Source organism: Cyprinus carpio, chromosome B6, assembly GCF_018340385.1.
Source record: "Cyprinus carpio isolate SPL01 chromosome B6, ASM1834038v1, whole genome shotgun sequence".
In the NCBI taxonomy this organism is placed as follows: Eukaryota; Metazoa; Chordata; class Actinopteri; order Cypriniformes; family Cyprinidae; genus Cyprinus; species Cyprinus carpio.
In genome coordinates this window covers 15,066,404-15,090,608 of record NC_056602.1, presented here as the reverse complement: position 1 = coordinate 15,090,608, position 24,205 = coordinate 15,066,404, and the positions used below count along the sequence as shown (strand labels likewise).

At 35.7% G+C, this 24,205-nt stretch overlaps 3 protein-coding genes and 1 long non-coding RNA gene across 7 annotated transcripts; 3 read left to right on the top strand and 1 right to left on the bottom strand.

Moving 5' to 3' along the window:
• Nucleotides 1-206: 206 nt before the first annotated feature.
• agxta (alanine--glyoxylate and serine--pyruvate aminotransferase a) lies at nucleotides 207-4,333 on the top strand. The gene is made up of 11 exons (XM_042725821.1): nucleotides 207-407; nucleotides 950-1,142; nucleotides 1,237-1,301; nucleotides 1,374-1,474; nucleotides 2,644-2,714; nucleotides 2,798-2,882; nucleotides 2,975-3,073; nucleotides 3,278-3,347; nucleotides 3,436-3,531; nucleotides 3,636-3,764; nucleotides 3,899-4,333. The coding sequence occupies exons 1-11, from the start codon at nucleotides 249-251 to the stop codon at nucleotides 4,004-4,006; spliced, it is 1,176 nt and encodes a 391-aa protein (XP_042581755.1). The 5' UTR covers nucleotides 207-248; the 3' UTR covers nucleotides 4,007-4,333.
• Nucleotides 4,334-5,157: 824 nt separating this feature from the next.
• Nucleotides 5,158-8,423, top strand: LOC122137670. Of its 2 annotated transcripts, XR_006155014.1 has the most exons (5): nucleotides 5,180-5,273; nucleotides 6,091-6,164; nucleotides 6,291-6,369; nucleotides 6,460-6,612; nucleotides 6,731-8,423. It is a non-coding gene; the product is annotated as an uncharacterized LOC122137670 (long non-coding RNA). The 2 variants fall into 2 exon arrangements; XR_006155013.1 differs by having other exon boundaries at nucleotides 5,158-5,273; nucleotides 6,460-8,423.
• Nucleotides 8,424-12,913: 4,490 nt separating this feature from the next.
• dtymk (deoxythymidylate kinase (thymidylate kinase)) lies at nucleotides 12,914-15,301 on the top strand. Of its 3 annotated transcripts, XM_042725817.1 has the most exons (7): nucleotides 12,914-12,982; nucleotides 13,269-13,330; nucleotides 13,468-13,586; nucleotides 13,885-13,993; nucleotides 14,119-14,209; nucleotides 14,467-14,664; nucleotides 14,754-15,301. In XM_042725817.1, the coding sequence occupies exons 2-7, from the start codon at nucleotides 13,317-13,319 to the stop codon at nucleotides 14,862-14,864; spliced, it is 642 nt and encodes a 213-aa protein (XP_042581751.1). In that variant the 5' UTR covers nucleotides 12,914-12,982; nucleotides 13,269-13,316; the 3' UTR covers nucleotides 14,865-15,301. The 3 variants fall into 3 exon arrangements, with proteins under 3 accessions (XP_042581751.1, XP_042581750.1, XP_042581752.1); XM_042725816.1 differs by lacking the exon at nucleotides 12,914-12,982 and having other exon boundaries at nucleotides 13,035-13,330; XM_042725818.1 differs by lacking the exons at nucleotides 12,914-12,982; nucleotides 13,269-13,330 and having other exon boundaries at nucleotides 13,344-13,586.
• On the bottom strand, nucleotides 14,944-21,860 carry atg4b (autophagy related 4B, cysteine peptidase). The gene is made up of 13 exons (XM_042725815.1): nucleotides 21,703-21,860; nucleotides 20,226-20,327; nucleotides 20,075-20,146; nucleotides 19,862-19,960; nucleotides 19,686-19,787; nucleotides 19,502-19,574; nucleotides 19,231-19,310; nucleotides 17,642-17,841; nucleotides 17,412-17,490; nucleotides 16,373-16,518; nucleotides 15,892-15,948; nucleotides 15,701-15,791; nucleotides 14,944-15,599 (listed from the first exon to the last, which is right to left on the bottom strand). Exons 1-13 carry the CDS (start codon nucleotides 21,710-21,712, stop codon nucleotides 15,526-15,528), a joined length of 1,185 nt encoding a protein of 394 aa, XP_042581749.1. The 5' UTR covers nucleotides 21,713-21,860; the 3' UTR covers nucleotides 14,944-15,525.
• Nucleotides 21,861-24,205: the final 2,345 nt, after the last annotated feature.

The window sequence follows — 24,205 nt, the reverse complement described above, 5'->3', positions numbered from 1 at the left end:
TAATGTCTAACTACTTTTGAAATAAGCTGGATCATTTATTGTATGGCAGTATAAGTGGTATTTACTAGTTGAACACGTTTGAATAGAAAATAAGATGTTTGTTAAATTAAACAGCTGCTGTCACTGCTCAGCTGCACTGTTCAGTATATCAGGTCTCAAAGTGAGATGATTGGCCAACAGGTGAAAGGTTTTCTCACTGTTTACATGAGTTAACCATTGCCTCAGTCTGTCTGTGTCGCTGCAGCATTATGTCCTCTCTGTCCGTTCTTCCTCCGGAATGTCTGTTACAGCCTTTTCCCGTCCCCCAGCGACTTATGCTTGGACCAGGACCATCCAATGTGCCTGCACGGATCATAGCAGCCGGAGCACAGCCCATGCTGGGCCACCTGCATGCAGAAACCATTGAGGTAAAACAGTACTGTGTGTTTATTAGGTTCATACTAGGGACTACTGACTTTTTAGGTCACCATTTTTATGACGCTTTACCAGGTTGAATCATATTGGCTTAAAGGGATAATTCACCCAAATATTATAATTTACTCACCCTTATATTGTTCAAAATGTGTACTGTAACCTGACATTCTCTTATGTGGAACTGTATTATGGGATTCATTTGTCACCAAAACAGTTAGGTTAGCAAAATTGTCAAAATCTTCTGTGTTCAACAGAAGAAAGAAAGTCACAGGTTTGAAACAACATAAGTGTGAGTAAATGACAGAATTTTCACATCTGAGTGAACTTTAAACCCTTTAAACAACTGCAACATAAGTAGCTAAAATGACTTGAATCTGGCTAGTAACATTGTACCTGTTGAAGAAAATAAACAGTATTGTATCTTGTTAATAAAAGATTTTAAATAACTTGCAGTCCTGCTACATAAATAATCGTGTCATAATCCTTATCTATGAATGAAATGAATTAATTGTTTGTTTGCCCGTTTTCCTTTCAGATTATGAATCAGGTCAAAAGTGGCATTCAGTATGCATTTCAGACCCGAAACCGAGTGACTCTGGCTGTGAGTGGACCAGGTCATGCAGCTATGGAGTGTGCCATCTTTAACTCACTGGAACCCGGAGAGAGCATCCTCATAGCCGTCAATGGTATATGGGGAGAGAGGGCTGCAGAGATAGCTGAGAGAATAGGTACAGATTCTGCTTTTACTAGAAAGCCTGGAACTAAGAGTTATAAAGGTGATCCAGATCATCATTAATTCAGATATCAAACGCTCTTCACCAGGTGCCAAGGTGAACACAGTTGTAACCTCTGCTGGTGGGTACTTTACAAATGAGGAAATTGAGCAGGTACAAATTATGTTTCATTAACCATTTATGTATTTACTACACATGATCAACCATGTTCGTCTTGTTTTATAGGCATTGCTGGAAGTGGGTGCTTTATTATTTATTATATTGCATGGAGAATCCTCCACAGGAGTTGTCCACCCCATAGACGGCATAGGTGACCTTTGCCACAAGTGAGACATTTCTACTTGAAGAGAGTTGATTCAGATTAAGACTCTCTATTAAAATCAGCATTTTGCATATTTTAGTCCATTATTACTAGTGCTGTCAAAGGATTAATCGCATCCAAAATAAAAGTTTATGTTTACATAATATATATATATATATAATATATATATATATATATATATATATATATATATATATATATATATATGTATTATGTAAAAAACACCTGCATGCATATATCTAAGAAAATTATGTTATGTTTATATATTAAATATATTTATATATAATATAAAATAGTTATATAAATATACACGTGTAAATATTTTCAAAATATAAACTGAATGTGTGTGTATTTATATATACATAATAAATAAACAGTACACATACATACATTTACTTATTTAAAACTTTTATTTTGGATGCGATTAATCATTTGACAGCACTAATTTTTACTAACTTTGTGGTCACCTCTATTGTAGGGTACTTCTAAGAATTGACCTTTGGCAGGTATGAAAGTCTTCCTCTTCTGGCAAGCAGAGGATAGATTTATTCATGTTGGTTGGAATACACAGATTTGTGTCCAATTAAATGCTGTCAAGAATAAGAATGTCCCTATCCCCTAAACTTTAAAATTAAATATAATGTAAAACACAGACAATGCTAATAAAACTGATAAAACTAAATAAATATAAAAAACTAAAACTAAAAATCAATATATTTGCAAAAACTAATAGTATATCAGCGATACTAAAATATTATTGCAACTAACAAGCTGCAAATCAGTTAAACCAGAAACTTTTTATAATAAGTGTGAGTTATTTTAGATATTTATATTTATGTATTACATAATATCACATATTTATTTTGTTTTTTGGACACACTTTTTTTTAAGATCCAATTCTTGCCATTAACAAACCATCAGCTACAACGTTTGCCTCAATCACCTAATTTGCTGCTTGTTAATAGCTGGTAAGGCAGTTGTTAAATTTAGGTAGGATTAGGGATGCAGAATATGATCAAGCAGTATATGTACTTTATAAGTACTAATAAACAGCCAATATGTTAATAAAAAGGCATGCTAATAAGCAGCTAGTTACTGTGAGAATTGGTCCCTAAACTAAAGTGTTACCCATTTTTTTTTTTTCTTTTCTTTTTTTTCTGTTCTGTAATTCAGGTACAACTGTTTATTTCTGGTTGATTCAGTAGCGGCACTGGGAGGAACTCCTATCTGCATGGATGAGCAAGGTATCATCACATTACATGCTCTGGTACTATAAACACTGCCTGCATGGGGTCCAGGATTTACAATGCACTTGTTGTATCACTAGGCATTGACATTATGTATACTGGCTCTCAGAAGGTTTTGAACGCACCTCCAGGAACTGCACCAATCTCCTTCAGTGAGAGAGCATGGTGAGACAAAACAGCTTCAAGCCAGATTAATTAATTAATTAATTAATTTTTTAATTCAATGTGTGACAAATTCTCTTTTTTTGACAAAACAGCCAGAAAATATTTAACAGGAGGACAAAACCAATCTCTTACTTCTTGGATATGAGCTGGCTGGCAAATTACTGGGGTTGTGATGACAAGCCTGTGCGCGCGTAAGAACCATTCATCACATTTAACAAGCACTTATATAACAGCTCATTAAACACTGGAGGCCTCATTCATGTTAAGTTAGAAAACAAAGTAGTCCAAGAAGACAGAAATCAATATGCTCAGACCTCTGAAGTCAATTCTCTATCACTAAATGATAATAAAATATTGTGCATATACTGTATGTTAAAGTTTCTCTGACTGTGCAGTTATCACCACACTGGACCTGTATCTTCTTTCTATGGTCTGCGTGAGAGTCTGGCCATCCTCGCAGAGACTGTGAGATCATATTCTGCACTTGAATACTCTGAGAAATGTGAATTTTGTAAAAAAGAACATATGTTTACCATATATTTTATTTTTATAGGGTCTTGAGAACTCATGGAAACGGCACAAAGAGGTTGCAGAGTACTTCCATAAAGGCTTAGAAGAAATGGGCCTAAAACTGTTTGTGCAGGAGAAGGTTGGCAGAAAAGAAGCCTCAAACATCACAACAGATCTCACATACAGTATATCGAATTACCATAACTCACATTACATTTTCTGAAAACATCTTGTGTCTTATAGAAAGCAAGACTGCCAACAGTTACCACAATAGTAGCTCCCCCCGGATATGACTGGCGAGAAATCACAGGGTATATTATGAAGACCTTTAACATTGAAATCTCTGGGGGTCTTGGACCATCTGCTGGCATGGTGAGAAGCTATTGGTTTCAATTAATCATAACTGACAAACGTCAGGACAACAAGCCGTTCCCGTGCATTTACATTGTGTGTTAAAAAGACACAATGGTCAGTAACTGTTTTGTTTCTCATATTTTTTTTTACAGGTATTGCGTGTGGGATTGATGGGATGTAACAGCAGCAAGGCCAATGTGGATAAGGTGTTGGAGGCCTTGGCTGATGCTCTTAAACACTGTCACAAGAGCAGAGTCTGACAGCATGACCCGCCATCAATAGAAAAGTCCAGCATTTTAACCCTTTATCAGTGGTTTTCAATTATTTTTGGTGATATCCCTCTTTGAAGAAAAAGAAAATAAAACTTTGTGCTCCTCCTTAAACATAGGCCTACATACAGTAGCTTTTAGTTTAGCTGACATTTACAAATGAACCCAGAAGCCTACAACATGAGCAGTTAAGTTACATTTTTACAGAAAAACTGCTATGAAATAAACGTTTTCCACATTTTTTTTTCATGAATAATCAGAAATAATGGAACCTTATAAGCAGGCATTTGTTCTATTATTTTCTGTATATTTTCCATTTAAAAAAAAAAAAAAAAAATAATCAGAAATAATGTACAAAAATGGCTTTTGCTACCCCCATCCCCCACCCCCCAAAACAAACAAACAAACAAACAAAACCTAACTAAAAGTGCTACAGTATATGCAACATGAAATGAATGATTCAGCCAAAATAAAGCATTTTCATGTACTCACCCCATTTTACTCCAAACCCTTGTATTGATCTTGAGCAGGTGGAGTTCTTTGTGGTTTCTCCTGAAAGGTCTGAACAGCCTCACTTTGCATTTTACAGATGCACTTTTTTGTGAAAACTGGCTAAAAGTCAAAAATAAATATTTCACAATAATAACAAGATACACACATCTATCTATCTATCTATCTATCTAGTCATAGAAGGTACATTTGTTGGTCTATTTTTATAATGTTCGTTTGTTTTTTTTTTTTTATTTTTTTTAGTCTAGCTTTAAGGACATGATATACATACATAACTGCATTTAAACTAGATAAAGGCATTTAAACTAATTAAAAGGCACAAAAATGATTACAATAAATATTAGTACTTCACTACAGCATTGCATAACTACATAATCTAAAGTGTGAAGCAGATATAAATAAACCTTTATAAACAACTGTGTCACCGCCGTTTCTAATCAGCGACGTCGGATTCGTGATTAATCGCAATTGATCTGTCCTTTCGCGGGCACCGTAGGAAAGTGTGAGGATGTTACAAGCATAGATATACATAATAAAGGCCTTTATTATGTATATCTAATCTATATATATCTATATATATATCATATATATATCTATATATATATATATATATATATATATATATATATATACAAACATAGACATCATGGTTACAAGTGCTTACAAGTTGTCCAAATCACACAGAACCACGCGATCTGTCAAAACGAGATGTTGTTGGCAAGATGGCGGCTTGTGTGGAGAGGCAACGGTGAGAATTTTGTTTCCCGAAATAACCGTTTAAATTGAAGTGTGTAAGTCATTTTCATACAGTGGTATTGTTTATGGAGTTAATAATCTATTAAAACTAAGTTGTTAAGTAAGCAATAAATAAGCAAATGGTGTAAAGACGCTATCCCCCGGTTTCACAGACAAGGCTAGCCAAGATTAGTCGCAAACTAAATGCATGTCTGGGCTTTGTGTTTTTTTTTTTTTTGTCTCAAGATGCACATCAGTGTATTGTTTTAATCCAAGGCACGTTTATAAAAGTTACTTATGTCCTAATCGAACTATGGCCTAACCTGGCTTAATCTAAATCCTGTTTGTGACCTACATAATATAACATATTTGTGATTTTGCTGTAAAAACACATTTTATAATGCAAAACTAACAGGAGAGCTCCATTAAATACACATCTCAAAAGTGGATTTACATAAACCATATATAGATCTTAAAGACGATTACTAAATGTCTATTTAACATCTGGCAGGATAATCTTTGATAAATATTGCAGATGAGCTCATCTTATAGACACGAAACAAGCATCTGAGTGATGTATGTGTGCTATTGTGTAGAATTCACTGTTGTCAGCACTGCTTTAGATGAATGTAAGTCACCTAAACAAACAAATCTGCATAAAGTTACTAAACATATGTTATCCTTTTTATTTGTCCGTTTGTAATATTGATCATTTAAGGAACATTTGTGTTGGATAAAAAGCGAGTTACATCAGCAACTAACTCAAGATGTAACTGTAGTATTGAGCAGATAAATCACAGAGGAGACTGACTCTTGTCTGGATGTTACAGGGACAGACGAGACACACGTGTGTTTATCTGCTGCAGAGAGACTGATCAAGGAATGCTTCCATCACAGTCTTTGTGTGAGTACACTACAGAAATGTGTAATAAATTTTTTTTATTATTTTGTTGTTTTTTTTTTTTAGTGGTGTTTTTTTAAAAAAATTACATCACTTTTCTTATTCTTGATTCTTGTGCATTTGCTGCAGATCTTTTGTGGGGGAGCAGGACATGCAAGGAAAGGTGACATTTGTGAAAAAAAGGGAAACCCTGAAACAAAAGGATAAAGTAAGATCATTTTGTTACTTCTAATAGAGAGATCAGATGACGTTATGCTGTTAAAATGACTTTTATATTGTGTTTGTGTATTTTTTGTAGCACAGCAGCATCCTGGAAATGGTCCAGTGACACAGATGAGACGCTCCGTCACTCCACCTCTTACTGCCTCATCTGGACCGGATGTTGCTGTGGTCTCTTCATTCTCAGTGACCCCAGAGCCAGCGAGAGCATCTAGAGAAAGAAAGACCTGAAGTTTGTTCTGCTGGTTTCTGTTTATACAATGAAGGCTGACTTTTAGAAGCTTCAAAAGCATCATCCCAAAATGTCATGAAGCTTTTATCTGAAATGATTTACAGTGCTCTTATTACAGGGGTCTACAATCCCCCGATCAACCTGGAGGAAAGAGCCTTGCTCAAGGGCATACTGATGGTTTAGAACCCGCGACCTTCTGCTCACCAGTTCAGTGGTTTAGCCCACAACAAAAGTAATAAAGCTACAACAAAAAAAGCATGTAATTGTAAACATGAAATGAAATTTGTTAATAAATGGAAAGCTGACAACATGAATTGCACTGAATTGCTCATGGAGAGCAGACACACGAATGTTTGGAGCAGGCAGATTGTCCCGCACATCTTCCCCTGCTCTTGCTTCAAGGTTGTGTGCTTCAGAGAGCTGTGGTCATGGTCTTCCTCATCCTCTTGCTCAACGTTGTCCCCACTGAGAAAAGTGAGATTGTGAAGCACAGCGCAGCAGCAGAACTGGCACAGCTGTGTTGAGATGGCAGGAGGATGTGGGTTCACCATCTGTAAATATATGATTGAATGAAGCTTTGTTTCATCTGTTGTTGACTTGTATATGTATGTATTTATTGTGATGCTTTTATTCATTCCTTTACTTATTTATTCATGTTTCTTATTGTTGTCAGTAAACAAAATATAAATATTTTTTTTATGTATTAATTGCTTGACTGAAAATTCATGTATTCACATCGACTGCATTTGTTTAACTATTGTATATTCATGTATAGCTATGTCACGACAAAAAAAATACATTTAGCTTGTTTAACTAAAATGTAATTTTAAGAAAAAAAAAGTAATAATTATTGGTTGGCATTTATCATTATTATTGCATGTAAGTGTTGGGGTGAGCAAACGATGCAATTCATTCTGGGGTAATCTTAATTTTGAAGTAGTAATATTTACATTTTTAGAGTATAAAATCAACAGTCTTCTCCAAAGTCAAGATCTTCTAGCAGCTGATCGACGTTTCCTTTGTGATTTTACACAACCGTTCCATAAATAAGAAGTTAATATGATGTTATATTTTAAAATATAACACAATTCTATGTAAGTTATATTACTGGGTTTTATATATTATATACTATATCATTGTGTAATTATATTATTGTGTTATATACAGTATAACACAATATTGTCTGTTTTTGCTCTGTTTTGCCAATAAAAATATTACCTATACACTAAAGCCACAGCAGAATTGTTGCGCATCTCATAGAGACACAGCTGTGTTTAGTTTTTGAATGAATCCGCGTTTTGAACGAATCTGGTGAACCAATGATTCAAAAGCCCATTCATAAAGTGAGCCGTTTGAACTAATCGAATAAATGATTCATAAGGACATTTACCGCCACCTGCTGGCAGTTTTAGTGTCTTATTTAGAGTATTATTTCACAAAAATAAAAAAAGGGGGGGGGATAAAAACACTTTAAAGGTATTGTTCATCCCAAAAATATTAATTATGTCATCATTTACTCAAACCTGAATGACACTTTCTTTTGTGGAACATAAAAAGGTATTTTGAAGATTTGGTTACCAACGACTTCCATTGCATGAATGAAAAAACTGAGATGTTTCTCAAATTATCTTCTTTTATGTTGAATAGTTTATGTAAAGCCGTTGTAGCCTAAACGTGTAATAAAATTTATGTTAAATGAAATAATTTCTTTTTTGGGGGGTATTTTCACAACCAAATGTAGTTTGTGATTAATTAGATCAATTAATCGACACAGTGTAATTCATAAGATGAAAAATATGTATCAACTGACAGTCCTAATATTTTTTTTTTTTTTTTATTTAGTTGTTGTTTTTTTTTTGTGTGTTCTGTGTATGTTGTTTTTGATGTGCTTTGTTTGATTTCTCGTAAGTTGTTGTTTAAAAAGATAATTGGGACTTAATTCAATTTGATGATATATTAATATTTGCTTTTCCTTATTTGTCAGTTTGATTTTCGTCTAATACTAAAATGGTGGTGCCTCATTCTCTTGAAAAATTTTGCACTTGAAAGGTATCTTTTTCTCACTTACGTTTTTCTCTGTCCAGACTACGAATTACCATAATTATTTTCACAGGAAACATGTCCTCACTGTGTGCAAGTACCAGAAGTGTGTAGGAGACTGGAATCTGCAACAGGGTATGTTTTTTATATCTCAAATAGGGGCACTTGAAAAAAAAAAATTAAAAATATTTTCATTGGAAACAACATCCTGACTAAAGCTCATGACTTTTTAGTATTATGTGATACTGAATGCACAGTATTATTAAAGGCATCTCCAACACTTGTTTGTCCCCCTCATTCAGGAGCCAAGGATAACAAAAGACCTCTACACTGCAGTTGGATGGCTGCAGAAAAACCTCTGTGTCTTCAGAGATTTGGTGAGAGAGCTGAGGTTCCTCCAACTGAAAGAGGAAGACCAGAACAGAGCTCTTCTTCAGCTTTCACAGGCCTAAATGGCTGACGAACAGCAACTGGCCAAAGAACCTTTTGTTTTCCAATTCCAATATAAGGATAATATGGACAGTTTTCTAGATGAGTGCATGGACAAAAGGGGCCTAAAATAAATTGCATGTTTCTCGAGTTCTGATTTATTTTATTTTTCTTTTATCAGTTTTGATAATTATTGTTAAATGTGTGCCTGCTTTGCTTTAACATTTGTTTGTTTTTTTATTTATCTTTTGCTACTTATGTATGATAATGTGTATTTTGTAATTGTAAAATAATAATAATAATAATAATAAAATTAAAATATTCAAATCATCAAGCTTTCTTTTGTCTATCTACCTCATCTATCTATCTATCATCTGATTAAATCCTTAAAATAAAATGCTGACTTGACATCAACGTAGATTAACACTTTTAAAAAAAAATTCTTTCTCTCCTTGTTCTTGATTTTACTTTTATTTTTCAGTGTGTTATTGCGGTTTTCAGATATTATGTTGTAAAGCACATTGGTCAACTGGTTGTAGTAAATACTGCTATATAAATACAATTGCCATTTCCATCCAAAGCACTACGAGGCGCTATGCCTAGCAAGATAACTTTTGCTCGTGGCGCTGAGACTGCAGTCAGAGCCTATGGTCAGAGCCCGTCTACGGAGAGCCTTCCCACTCCCTATTAAGTCCTATTGTACCGAATTTTGGTTGCAGTTCCACCAGAGTTCCACTGGGGGCGATCGCCATGAGTGCAAATTGAATGGGAGTCTATGGGGCTAGACGGCTAAATTTGTACCTTTCACCCGATTGCCGTTGAGAAATCTCAGATCTGATTGTAGGTTTTGCAAGTTCAACATGGGTTGTAGGTCGAAAGTTGAATGAACGAGTACTTATGTCCTTTTGGATTTCTTACCAGGTCGAGTTGTTGTTGCCCATAACACGCTAGCATTCTGCTAATGAACGTATAACGTATGACGTCATTGACATTTTAAAAGACTTTTTAAAGCAAATAAATGACTCTAAAAAATCTAACACCCAGCAGTGTGTAATTTCTTTGCATCTCCTTTCGAATACAAAATTCAAATTACTAGACAAAAAATTATATCCTGAGAAAAGTGGATTTTGAGGGGTATACCGCCATTGACCTCCATTCATTCTGCACTCGTCCTGTGAGCGCCCTCATATGGAATCAGAGTGGAACTGCAACCAGTTCAGAAGCCGGAAGTGTAGTGAGAGTGAAACTTCTCGCCATATTAGACGTTCTCTGCTGCAGTTTGCAGACAGACCCTTTTGTACGGTGGCCGAGAGAGCTCAACGCGCTGCAACTTAAGAAAACACATGCAAATTGAAAAAAAAACACCAGCAAATGAAGAAAACATCTTCATCAGTTTGACAACACAAGTGATGCAAATCCTCACAACACATGCAAATTAACAAACGCGCTGCAAATCCTGACAACAGATGCAAATTAAAAAATGCGCTGCAAATCCTCACAACACATGCAAATTAACAAACGCGATGCAAATCCTCACAACACATGCAAATTAAACACTGCAAATCCTCACAACACATGCAAATTAGCAAACATGCTGCAAATTAACGCGCTGCAAATCCTCACAACACTTGCAAATTAACAAACAATTAATGAAGCATTGCAAATGTATTTTCATTAACCTTGAAATTATATTTAGTTGAGGATATTAAAGTTAGCCATGCATCTAATATAGTAACATTTCACAGTTAATCATGTAATTATTCAGTTTATTTAGGCTAATAATATCCAAAAGACAAAGGAATCATGCATTCAGGATGTAAAAAAAAAAAAAACCAACAACAACAACAACAACAACAACAACAACTCACCTTTCAGTTCACCAACAACTCCACTGACCAGTAGCCACTGCACAATAAAGTAGTATTTGGCACAATAAGCAAATCCCAGCCGGGTCCTACACTTTTTTGGGTCCCCTTGAAACATTTCCGTTGTGGTCAGTGCTATTTGCAGCGTTTCTTAATTTGCATGTGTTGTGAGGATTTGCAGCGTTTGTTAATTTGCATGTGTTGTGGGGATTTGCAGCTTCGTTCTTAATTTGCATGTGTTGTGGGGATTTGCAGCGTTTGTTAATTTGCATGTGTTTTTAATTATTTGCAGCTTGTTTCTTAATTTGCATGTGTTGTGAGGATTTGCAGCTTCGTTAATTTGCATGTGTTGTGAGGATTTGCAGCTTCGTTAATTTGCATGTGTGTGAGGATTTGGAGTGCATTTCTTAATTTGCATGTGTTGTGAGGATTTGCAGCTTTGTTAATTTGCATGTGTTGTGAGGATTTGCACTTTGTTTCATAATTTGCATGTGTTGTGAGGATTTGCACTTTGTTTCATAATTTGCATGTGTTGTGAGGATTTGCAGCGCGTTTGTTAATTTGCATGTGTTGTGAGGATTTGCAGCGTTTGTTAATTTGCATGTGTTGTGAGGATTTGCAGCTTAATTTGCATGTGTTGTGAGGATTTGCAGCTTAATTTGCATGTGTTGTGAGGATTTGCAGCGTTTGTTTGCATGTGTTGTGAGGATTTGCAGCGTTTGTTAATTTGCATGTGTTGTGAGGATTTGCAGCGTTTCTTAATTTGCATGGGTTGTGAGGAATTTGCAGTGCGTCTCTTAATTTGCATGTGTTGTGAGGATTTGCAGCGTTTCTTAATTTGCATGTGTTGTGAGGATTTGCAGCTTAATTTGCATGTGTTGTGAGGATTTGCAGCTTAATTTGCATGTGTTGTGAGGATTTGCAGCGTTTCTTAATTTGCATGTGTTGTGAGGGTTTGCAGCTTTGTTAATTTGCATGTGTTGTGAGGATTTGCAGCGCGATTCTTAATTTGCATGTGTTGTGAGGGTTTGCAGCTTTGTTAATTTGCATGTGTTGTGGGGATTTGCAGCTTTGTTTGGTTTGCATGTGTGTTGTGAGGATTTGCAGCTTCGTTAATTTGCATGTGTTGTGGGGATTTGCAGCTTTGTTAATTTGCATGTGTTGTGAGGATTTGCAGCTTTGTTAATTTGCATGTGTTGTGAGGATTTGCAGCTTGTTTCTTAATTTGCATGTGTTGTGAGGATTTGGAGTGCATTTCTTGATTTGCAGCTTAATTTGCATGTGTTGTGAGGATTTGCACTTTGTTTCATAATTTGCATGTGTTGTGAGGATTTGCACTTTGTTTCATAATTTGCATGTGTTGTGAGGATTTGCAGTGCGTTTCTTAATTTGCATGTGTTGTGAGGATTTGCAGCGTTTGTTAGTTTGCATGTGTTGTGAGGATTTGCAGCTTAATTTGCATGTGTTGTGAGGATTTGCAGCTTATTTGCATGTGTTGTGAGGATTTGCAGCGTTTGTTTGCATGTGTTGGTGAGGATTTGCAGCGTTTCTTAATTTGCATGTGTTGTGAGGATTTGCAGCGTTTCTTAATTTGCATGTGTTGTGAGGATTTGCAGGGTTTGTTAGTTTGCATGTGTTGTGAGGATTTGCAGCGTTTCTTAATTTGCATGTGTTGTGAGGATTTGCAGCTTAATTTGCATGTGTTGTGAGGATTTGCAGCTTAATTTGCATGTGTTGTGAGGATTTGCAGCGTTTCTTAATTTGCATGTGTTGTGAGGATTTGCAGCTTGTTTCTTAATTCGCATGTTTGTGAGGATTTTGCAGCTTGTTTCTTAATTTGCATGTGTTGTGAGGATTTGCAGCTTGTTTCTTAATTCGCATGTGTTGTGAGGATTTGCAGCTTAATTCGCACGTGTTGTGAGGATTTGCAGCTTAATTTGCATGTGTTGTGAGGATTTTGCAGCTTGTTTCTTAATTCGCATGTGTCGTGAGGATTTGCAGCGTTTCTTAATTCGCATGTGTCGTGAGGATTTGCATCTTAATTTGCATGTGTTGTGAGGATTTGCAGCTTAATTCGCACGTGTTGTGAGGATTTGCAGCGCGTTTCTTAATTCGCATGTGTTGTGAGGATTTGCAGCGCGTTTCTTAATTCGCATGTGTCGTGAGGATTTGCAGTGCGTTTCTTAATTCGCATGTGTTGTGAGGATTTGCAGCGTTTCTTAATTCGCATGTGTTGTGAGGATTTGCAACACTTGTGTTGTCAAACTGATGATGTTTTTTTCATTTGCTGGTGTTTTTTCAATTTGCATGTGTTTTCTTAAGTTGCAGTGCGTTGAGCTCTCTCGGCCACCGTACTTTTGCCCCTCTCGGATGTTACGTATCACGTAAGTGTTTTTTTTTTTTTAAGAAAAGTACCGCGTAAATAGATCATTGCCTACGAATGATTTGCTAGCCATTGTCAGTATTTGCTCCCCGTTGTTCTGCCTTTTTAAACAGTGTTTTTAAGAGCCATGTCTTGCAGAAGAGGAGCTTTAATTGTGCTTGAGGGAGTAGACAGAGCCGGGAAAACTACTCAATGTCAAAAACTCGTGCATGCGTTACAGCAGAGCGGACGAGCGGCAGAAATGATGCGATTTCCAGGTAAAATTACTTTGCTCCTCCGGTCTTAAGATATCCCATGGTAAACCATTTTGTGAAGCCTTGCCTAGACGGACTCTGATTCTGAAATATTAAAATGATAGTGAAGCATCCTGTGGTTTTTATAACTGTGTCTCAAAAACCAAAAGAAGTGAGTCGTTTTGCCTGGATCTTAACTTAATCATATAAAGGCGGCTGTGGTTTAGCAGCTCACTGGGGTTTGAGACACGGCCTTCGTCCATGTCAGTGTTTGTATTTTTTATTTATTTTTTTTGTACTGAAGACTGTTTTTTTAAAACAGACAGAACCACTAAAATCGGTCAGCTGATCAGTTCATACCTGGAGAAGAAGAGTAATCTGGAGGATCATACTGTTCACCTGCTGTTTTCTGCAAACCGATGGGAAATGGTGTAGGTTATCTTCCCAGAGTTTATCTAGTAAAGTGCATGAAAAGGAATGGCTTATTAATGTATCATTCATTAAGTGGATCAACCGAATTATCTGTCAACCAATCAGTCTTGTTTTCTTACTTCAGGCCTCTGATGAAACAGAAGTTGGAACAAGGGATCAATCTCGTGGTGGACCGCTATGCGTTTTCTGGAGTTGCTTTCACTAGTGCCAAGCCTGTGAGTGCTACTGTTGCTCCAATACAGGGAAAACACATTGTATTCATTTATAAAGTATGTTCGTGTACATTACCATTTAAAAGGCTGGGGTCAATAAGATTTGAGTGAAATTAATGTCATGTGACAGTATAGACTAATGTTAATTTTATATAAATATTATATTGTATTAAATGCTGTTATTTTGAACAAATCCAAGAAAGAAAAAAGTGTACTTTTTTCTGTAGAGACATTAATTTAGTTGTTTTCTATATGTTCAGGGCTTCTCTCTGGAGTGGTGCATGAATCCAGATATTGGACTTCCAAAACCAGACCTGGTGATGTTTTTGCAGCTCAATCCCAATATGGCAGCAGACCGTGGAGAATATGGAATCGAACGGTATGAAACCAGCGCCTTCCAACGGACAGTGCATCAAAGATTTGAAGAGCTCATGCAAGATTCCTCAGTCAACTGGAAGGTGGTTTATTTTATTTTCTAAACCTAATTAATGTAAACTTACAGTATGTAATCTTCAAATTAATTTAATCTCTACCTTTCAATCTCTAGGTAATTGATGCTGCACGGACCATTGAAGAGGTGCACAAAGATATTAAGCTTTTAAGTGAATGCATCATCAGTTTAGCCGAGAATCAGCCAGTTGGAGAGCTGTGGAGGTGAACTGATCACCTGAAACTTTAAAAAAAAAAATCAATTTTAAATGTTTTTTTTTTCTGTCACTATGTGGAATAGTACAGAATCATTGTTTTAATTTTTTAATGATTTGAATAAATAAATATTCATAAAATAAACTTGTGTACAGAGATTTGAAACATCAAGACAAAACCATTCTTGTATAATTACACAAGCCCATCCTACCCAATCTGCAAATGCCCAACCTTCCTTGGTTGTCATTTACAATTTCATACAGGTCCAAAATTTCACCAACTTTTATGGGTTGAGAGTAAATGCTAAATCAAATCTGATTAGCAGGTCTCCAGACCAAAACCATAAAATGTGTTATGGCAAACCTGTGTTTTAAGTTAAGGGGGTAAAAAGGCACCATATCACTTTAAAATTAATCTATAGTGTTAAGACTCAATATGGATACACATAAATGCAACTAAGTACATACATACTGATGATCCTGAGTGCCCATGACACCTGACCTCGGCTCACTCAGGGTGACACAGAGCAGTCAGCATAGCTGTTTAAGAAGAAAGCTGTGTGTTTGACGCAGGTGACTATGCCACAGTGGCTTTGGACGTCAATGGTATTCTTCTCTTTCCTCTGAAGAGGCTCTATCACAGAATTTTGAAAGTCTGGCAAATGCAAACGTTCTTCACAAGGACAGGATTTCAAATTCTTCATCCTCCGAATCAAAGAAGCGTTCGAGCCGGTCTGAATCCGAAAAGTCTGTTAAGGAAAAATGAAATATTATGTTGTGTATGTATAATTGTAATTCTCTGCAAACTCGTACACTTCTGAATTTATGAACAAGTAGTATAAGAGGTTACCTGGAGTGAGATTAAGTACATCTGCGGTAATTAGATGAGATGGCTGACTTTCTACCAGTTCAAACATAGGAAGACCTCTACAGTTTGAAACCTGCACAAGGTACACGCAAAAACAGAGTGGTCCAAAGGTAAAAAAAAAAAAAAAAAACTGAGGCTACTAAAACTTTCTAAGTAACTTATGGCTTAAGTACCTTACGAATCTGTGCACACCAGTCATCAAAATCATCCTCTGTTTGACAGAAGAAGCCCTGATGGACAAAATTTGGCAAAGATGATACAGTTACTCAAAGGAAAATTACTTTTTGCAGTTTTTCAACAATAACTGTATTGAACAATTCAATCCCAGTTTTTTTCCAAGACAAGTAAGCACACATTTTACACATCTGTTCAGGAAACTGAAGTACTCAAGAAACATATATTTTTATTATAATAGTTGTCCTGCTTAATATTTTTGTGGATACCATGATACATTTTGGATTGGACTGGATTCTTTGATAAATAGAACAATTGTTTAAGATAACAACTTATGTGAATTTTTTTTTTTTTTTTTACTACATTATAAATAAACTCATGTTTGATCAAACAAATGCATTCTTGCCCCCCTTACTACTGGGTGAATGTAAATGAAACTGAAATGAATCATTTGTGTCTTACACATTTAGCGGTACTTACAGCAGCAATGGAGGGGTCAAGCTCACAGATGTGCATTCTGCAGGGAGGGTGCTGGCAGTGGTAGGAGTCGTCTGGGAACTGACCGTCTTCATCTGGGTCCACAGCTGGCTGAGTGGTATGAGGGTCTAGATAAATGAGCTCATGACCTGTAGGGTGCATCAATAAGAAAAGATAATGAAGCAGTTTAAAACACAATATACTGCCATTCAACATTTAATATTTATTTAATCTGTACTAAACCACAGATAAACCTTCGAGCTACCACAGTATAACAGCAGTGGTTCAGATAAACAAAGATGTGTTTCTATGACTTTAATAATAGGGTCATTCCGTGTCTCAACTCAACCAGAGGTCCCCGGCTCAAATTTTTGATTTTGTCAATGTTTTTTTTCTGGGGAAAGATAAACATTTATAGTAATGAAAGCCAAAAAATAAATGTCATGGATGAATATTTACTGAGTAATCCACTATTTTGTAGATGGTGATCAAAATGGCAATTTTCACCCGAGATTTGGAGCCAAATTACAGGATGGTAAAAATGACTTTAGAAAGATTCCAGCATCATTATATTATTTTTACACAGAGATCAATATGTCTATAAGTAAAGTCTGTTGACTTTAACAATCTCTGTTGCATTATACAGTGCTGCTTGAAAGTTAGTGCACCTTTTACAATTTTCTATATTTCTGCATACATATGACCCAAAACATGATCAGATTTCAGCAAAAAGTCCTGAAATTAGCTCAATATTTTTTATTGAGAAAAATGATACATTTTTACTTATCTGTGCATTGCAAAAGTATGTGAATCTTTGCTTTCAGTATCTGGTACCAAATTAACAGCTAATCCTAGAGATTCCATACACTGAGTGCCTTCTACCATATAATTAGACAAATTTGCAACAAAATACCATAGACATTGATTGGCCACGCATTATGTTGTTATGCCAATAACAAAGATATGCGAAGAGTTTACTCATTTACTTACTTTGCTATTGGAACTGACTTTTTATAGGTTTAGCTTAAAAAACTCTGCTTACCGACAAAGCCAATGAAGTAGTGAGCACTGTTCGGCTTCCCACCTATTACTCCTAAAGACTGAGGCATCATGAAGCATTGCTGTGGATAAGACCAACAGTAACCAAACTTGAATAGGTGATCATTAAAGCAATAATAAATAAAATAATTAGTATCTTACTCACACTTACTGTCTGATCTTAACAGTTGAGTGTTTTATCTATTCATACGACAGATAATGTTATAGATTTACCTTGAGTGGTTCAAAATAGGCTTCGTTTATGTCACTGAGGCCCAGTCTAAGTGGAATCAGCAGAACAAGGGGTTTCCACAGAGCTGTCTCCTCTTCTGCCAGAGCGCAAGCCCCTTCTAGATCACCGTTCATTTCCAGAGGCTCTTCAGAAGCCGCACATGCACCTCTGTCGAAGTCCAGCCACGGCATACACAACCTCTCTACAGACAGCCAAGAAAAAAACCAAAACATAAGTCATTTACTCTAACAACCTTGAAAGAAAAAAACAACAACTATTCAGCCTGTCTCAAAATGTATTATATCTTACGACACTTTTGCCCAGGGCATGTTTACACGTGCAGCTATAATTGAGCTACCGCAGGTTTTGCATATAGTAGTTGAGCTAAAGTTAGCATATCTGTGCAAGTAGCAATGACACAATGTGTAATCGAATATTTGAAAGATTAAATAAGCTACACTTAGTACATCACCTTTGTCTTTTGAAACAAGCACACAATGTCAAGCTGAGCTACTATTACATTATCTACGTCTGACTTTGTAAACACCGAGCAGGCATGATTTCAGTCGGGTTAAAGTGTTTAAAAATGATTAAGAAAAAAAAACACTTAATGATAATGATATCCATGGGCCAATGATCTTTGAGCTGTTGTATAAATAGGATTTTTGGAAGGGGTTACAAATAAAGCTTATATATAAAAATGTCATTAGAAGATGCTACAAAGACATAAAAGACTTTGTGACATCATTAAACTGAAATGAAATTTCTACCTCAAACTCAACTATGCAATTTGATGTGCTTTTAAGGCGCAGGCACTGGAAATCTCCTTAACATTGATGAACGCTGCATAACACCTGGAGATTTTGGATAAAAACCTACTCCCTTTTGCCAGAAACTATAAACTGAGGAAATTTTAGTAGGACAACAACTCAACGCACGCTTCCAGAGTAACACTGAAGTGGCTGAAAATGAAGAGATTGATGCCCTTGAGTGGCTTAGTCAGAGTCTTGACCTCAATCTCATTGCACAACTCTGAAAGGAGCAACTTCTTCACTTTTAGTGGTTTTGCAAGGAGGAATGCGCTGATCATGTTCCATCACATTGTGCCAAATTAAAAAAAGAAACGAGCTAAGGCTGATAGCTGTAATATCTCTGAATGTGATTCAACCAAGTACTAAAGAAAGGGGATACATGCTGATTAATTAACATTTTGAAAGGAACTTTTTCACTTCTGCAATAAACAAAAGATGCTATTTTGAGGAATGATGAATTTACTTCCATTTTAAGGACAATTTAGACAAAACATTCAGCAAAATATTTTCTTTTGTGTTCCACGATACTAAGAAAGTCATACAGATTTGGAACGACATGAGGGTGAGTAAATAATGACTATTCAGTTTTTTAAGTGAACTATACTTTTAAATATACTGGCTAATTTCATCATGCTTTTGGCTACTGTTAAGAGTAATGAAATGAAAACCATTCCCAGAATTCCACAAATTCCCCTCTAAATTAGTGTAGAAAAAGTAAACGCAAATGTCTGCAGATTCAATCTAAGCCTACTAAAGAGGCACTATGAAAGAAAACTCACTGATTTCCTCTATGACCACAGTATTGTCCATAGCTACATGAACTGCCAGTCGGCTCCAGGAGTCAAAAATTGCCAGTTTCCTAGATGGACACAAAGAGTAGTTAATTTTATGCAAATACAGTAAAGCAAAAGTAGTTTATTTGAGGATTACTGAGCTTTAATAACATTTTCCGGTTATATTATGTAATAAAAAGCACAAAAAGTAAAGGAGAATGGTGATTTTTAAAAAAAAAAACAATAATAAGTGTTTAATTTGACTTGGCCAACTTACTTGAGTACCTGTGCCACTGTATTTGGACCATACCACTGGCCTATAGACTTGCCCTCACCAACACCCATTTGAGCTGAGGAAAACAACAAGCAATGTCAATGCGGTAACTCACCCATCAAAAGAGTAACTTTAACACTATTCCTATAATATGCAGGCAGCAGGTACTGTAGATGAGGAGTAGTACCTATTTGATGGATGGAATAATAGCTGTCCTTCTTGTCAATGAAGGCATTGAGAATGCTGATATATTCTGCTCTCTGCCGCTGACCTGGACTCCATGTCCAGTCTAATAAAAAGACAACCATCTCAGACAACAGCAGACACCATATTCACCAACCTCGTAACACAGGTTTGTCTTACCTCTACCCAAGTGCCTGCAGATCAAGGCCTGCCCAAGAATCATCTGTCCACATCGAAGCATGCAGCCCCAGCCGGTGTCTGAAGTGGGCCCAGTGCCACCTGTAACATCACATCCATTAACAAACCATCTGTAAAACTAAACAGACTATCCAGATGAATAATTAAATGCAGTCCTTGGACAGTGAGATCACGATTGAGGTCTCTGACTCTCACCAATTGGCTGGAAGTTCTTTCTGTACGTCAACCACAAACGTGAGGCGACGTCTGCCAGAATCTCATCCTTCTCTGGGACACAAAGAACTTCATGAAACAAGAGACAAACACAGCAGCAAAAAACCTTCGATGTGTCCGGCAATTTCCTTACCTGTTAGAGCGCTGAACTGCTTACCCAAAATCCAGACGGGCTCAGAGGTCTCTGGGAAATCTTCGATCTCTCCGTAGCGCAATGAGTCGTATGTGAGTGTAGCTGTCGAAAGAAAAGCCAAAGAACAACTGGAAGTTCAATCCCTTACAGAATCAGAATGAGCTTTATTGCCAGGTATGTTTACACATGCGAGGAATTTGTTTTAGGGACAGAAAAAAAAACAAATTACAGACCATCAGAAACATTAAAAAGAGCTTTTGATTGAGTGAAGAAAAAAAATTGTTTACTTATAATCATATTTTTTCCCCAACAATCTATTTTGAGAGAGATGCACATCTGTCCAATGCAATTAAAGACATACAACAAATAAAGCATTAATTTATGCAAGCTAATTTCTGTTACTTATGTTTTCATTTTTACATACGCATTTGAAATATTTCAAGATTTATAAGATAATCCTTTATTATGAACAAATATGAATAATTACCAATATTTATAAATTAACCTTAACCTAGATTAACAGTACTTTATAATTTATTGTTGACACCTAATCCATTAACAAACTCAAGTTTATTTTAAAGTGCTACCAATTTTACTGCTGTGTATGTGTAACTTCATGTTGTCCCAACTTATAGAAGTGTCACTCTTTTGAATACAGCTACAAAATTGTTCATTCTTTTTTTGTGATCAACATTTTTATTCAGATTTATTTCACTTTCAGAAATAAATCACAAGTCAAGGTTCAAAAGAACTATGTACAAACAGATGCCATGAAGCTGTCCACTTATACAGAGAAAGAGGTAGAAAAATAAAAGTGCTAAAAAAAAATCAGTGAAGCATAGTAGGGATGTCAACTTTTCATCCTATCTAGCAACATCTCCAAAATTGTTCATTCTAATGGATGTCGTGAACCAGAGGGTTAAAGACATGACACTGTGTAAAAGTTATTGACAATCAGATTATTAGAGTACGCAGAAATTGATAACAAACGACATGGACAACCTCCCTACAGCGTTTACAGCTGAACGGTATCATTCGTGGGTTCGCAACCCGCCATAAAACCAGAAGAAGAAGAAGAAGAAGAAGAAGAAGAAGAAGAAAAAGAAGGCGGCATGATTCGTGCGCTGGAACGCTCCTGTGCTGTGATGTCAACACTGCTCAACGTAGACAGCTGACTCGGCTCTAAAACACAGCCAGTACAGCCTAACAGTAGCATTTTGGTGCAGTGACATCTAGAACACAATACTGTGTCCATCCCTCATCTGACAGCAGACTGTTCTGTTTTACTGTCCGGTTGGCAGCGGTTGGGGCATCTAAGTACCATATTTAACGACAAATTCCCAAACTGTAGAGGCAGCCTCTCCGATAACAGGCGCGTACTTGGTTGACGATAGAAGAATTTAGCTTTTTAACAATTTCACGACATCCGGACAGATGACCAAAATGTAAAGGAACTGGTTTCCTGCTGTTTTCTTACCTGCATCCATCCCGACAGTGGTTCAGCCTATCTTGTTTGTTGAGTGTTCAGCACATAGACATAATATACGACGTATATTATGTCTATGGTTCAACACTACACTGACCAATAGGAAAGCACTTCCGCTTTGGTCAGCATGCGTCATTGCTTGTGATAATCAATCAGATCAATTCGATGAATTTGATGGTTATTTTGGCCAATAGCATTTCTCCAAAGGCGGGATATGTTGTTCTCTGGGAAGTGGATGTAAACAAGCTACAAGAGGAATGTAGTGCTACATAAATGTACATAATGCATATTGGCATGTCTGATTAGATATGTTTCGTGTCCAGGATATTATTTCCCATCAAATCTTAGGAACGGCGTGAACAGCTTTAATGGTGTATACTCTGACTAAATTTGCTAACTTATCTCTGACATTGTTGTTGCGTAAAAAGTATAATAGTCAGCTAGTAACACCTGCAATTTTAAAATCCCAGTCCGTGCTCTTGTCTTTAGTTAAACTGTTTGTAATATGATTCTTATTTATCCTTTCATCAACCCAAATTGAACAGATTGGGCGATCCACCTTGTTTGTCTTTGATTATTTAACTCAATATTATACATCATCTTATTGCAAGTGCAGCAGACATTATGTGACAGGACGCCGACGTCATCCCTTGTGTTTGTGTTAATTTTTTTAAGCTCAGAAACAATAAGTATTGTTATCCAAAAGCACTTGTCCAATTATTATTCTATTGATAAAATTTGGTCAGCAAGTAATATTTTATTGCCAAATAAGTTTAAAGAAGACATCTCTCACCTCAATGATCTTTTGGTAATTCTTAATCTGAAACTCTCACACATTTATTCTGTAGTGTTAATAAATAAATAATAAAAAGTATTCTAATGATATATATATATATATATAAATAAGTAAGAAGACATATATATATTTAATAAATAAATAATAAAAAGTATTCTAATGATATATATATATATATATAATTAATAACACATTAAAGGTAATAATTCTTCAACCTCCTATCTGTTTTGCTGTAAATATCTTTTAATATTTTATGGTTCATTGAATTGTATGTTCATTGAAAAATAGAAAAAAATATATAATAAACTGGTGGATTAAATACATTACAAATTCAGTCTAATGAAAACATGTCACGTGATAGATATTATTATAAATGAAGGACAATATCAAGTAATCAATCGCTTAATTTTAAATATCCTCGCCACAACACTAGATCACAACGCGTTGTCTTGTTGTGAGATAACTTCAGTTTAAAACAAAAGGCGCCTGTAGTTCCATTTAAAACCTCTAGGTGTCAATGAGTTATCGCAAATTAGAAATAATCACGCAGAAATTTGAATCATAAATAGATAGTTAATCATAAATTTCTGTTACTTAGCCGTATCAGAAAATATGCTGGCTCATATTCAGAAATATTTGCTCTAACATTTATCTTAATGAACACAGACTATCATACTCTTTCATAAAACACACTAATTTGCATTATACTATGCTTTGTTTATAGGCCAACTCAACAATAGGGTGACCAGACGTACCCGTTTTGCGGGGACAGTCCCTGTTTTTGGTGTCCTGTCCCCGACTGGAGTTGTCCCCGGAAATGTCCCCGTTTTACAGCACATTCAAAACAAACCTGCAAATACACTGGAAAAGCCCGACCAATTTAGCCAGCTGGCTATCATATGAGTGGGATTATTTTCACCAGCAGAGGGCGCTGCGAGCTGATTACTTGGTCGCAAGCAGGTCGCAAGCCGCTATTGTAGCCATGAAAAGCTTGGACAATTATCAGTTAGCAAAAGAGACCGCATTATATACATATTAAAATAAAGTAATACTGTTTGTGTGCAGTGTATAACAAGACATGTAGGTTGCGGGATTGTTTTGCACACAATAGGCCCATTAAACATTAAAGTCTCTTACATGAATAATATAAAAAAATAAAAATAAACTAATCAATTACACTTGCACAAATACATTTGAAAAAAGCAAATACTTTGTCGTCAATATGAGCCTAAAATGCAAAATATTAACCCTGATTAGGGATAGAAAAGATCAATTTCCAGAAGCATATGTTTATAAACATAAAATTTGAAAGGTTGTAGGTACACACAGTTATGAAAATGTTAAATACAGTTAGAAAATGACATATATGTTGTTTTATTTATCATATGTTATAATATTTATTGTTTTATTTTTAATGTGTTTTTGTAAAACCATAATTTTGTTATAATACTAGCCTACTGTTTTGAGATGTTTGCTGTTTGCAGGGGTGGAAAATACTTGAGTAATTTTACTGGATTACTGTACTTAAGTATTATTTTCTGGGTATTTGTACTTTATTCATGTAAAATGATTACTTGTACTTTTTCTTGATTACATTTCTGAAGATAAAAAACGGTACTTTTTATTACTTACAATTTTATTTAAACTTAAGAAGTACTCATTATTTTTTTGCATTTTTATTTTATCTCATGGTAAACA

What these genes read in the sequence shown, in the direction of transcription:
- agxta (XM_042725821.1), top strand. Translation starts at nt 249, where the DNA reads ATGTCCTCTCTGTCCGTTCTTCCTCCGGAATGTCTGTTACAGCCTTTT. An exon ending in GATGACAAGCCTGTGCGCGC is followed by an intron (nt 3,074 to 3,277) that starts GTAAGAACCATT and finishes CTGACTGTGCAG; the next exon opens with TTATCACCACACTGGACCTG. An exon ending in TTGGACCATCTGCTGGCATG is followed by an intron (nt 3,765 to 3,898) that starts GTGAGAAGCTAT and finishes TTTTTTTTACAG; the next exon opens with GTATTGCGTGTGGGATTGAT.
- dtymk (XM_042725816.1), top strand. Translation starts at nt 13,215, where the DNA reads ATGATGTTTTTTTCATTTGCTGGTGTTTTTTCAATTTGCATGTGTTTT. An exon ending in AGAAATGATGCGATTTCCAG is followed by an intron (nt 13,587 to 13,884) that starts GTAAAATTACTT and finishes TTTTTAAAACAG; the next exon opens with ACAGAACCACTAAAATCGGT. An exon ending in ATTCCTCAGTCAACTGGAAG is followed by an intron (nt 14,665 to 14,753) that starts GTGGTTTATTTT and finishes TTCAATCTCTAG; the next exon opens with GTAATTGATGCTGCACGGAC.
- atg4b (XM_042725815.1), bottom strand. An exon ending in GCAGTTCAGCGCTCTAACAG is followed by an intron (nt 20,147 to 20,225) that starts GTAAGGAAATTG and finishes TTTGTGTCCCAG; the next exon opens with AGAAGGATGAGATTCTGGCA. An exon ending in TTGACCCCTCCATTGCTGCT is followed by an intron (nt 15,949 to 16,372) that starts GTAAGTACCGCT and finishes TTTGTCCATCAG; the next exon opens with GGCTTCTTCTGTCAAACAGA.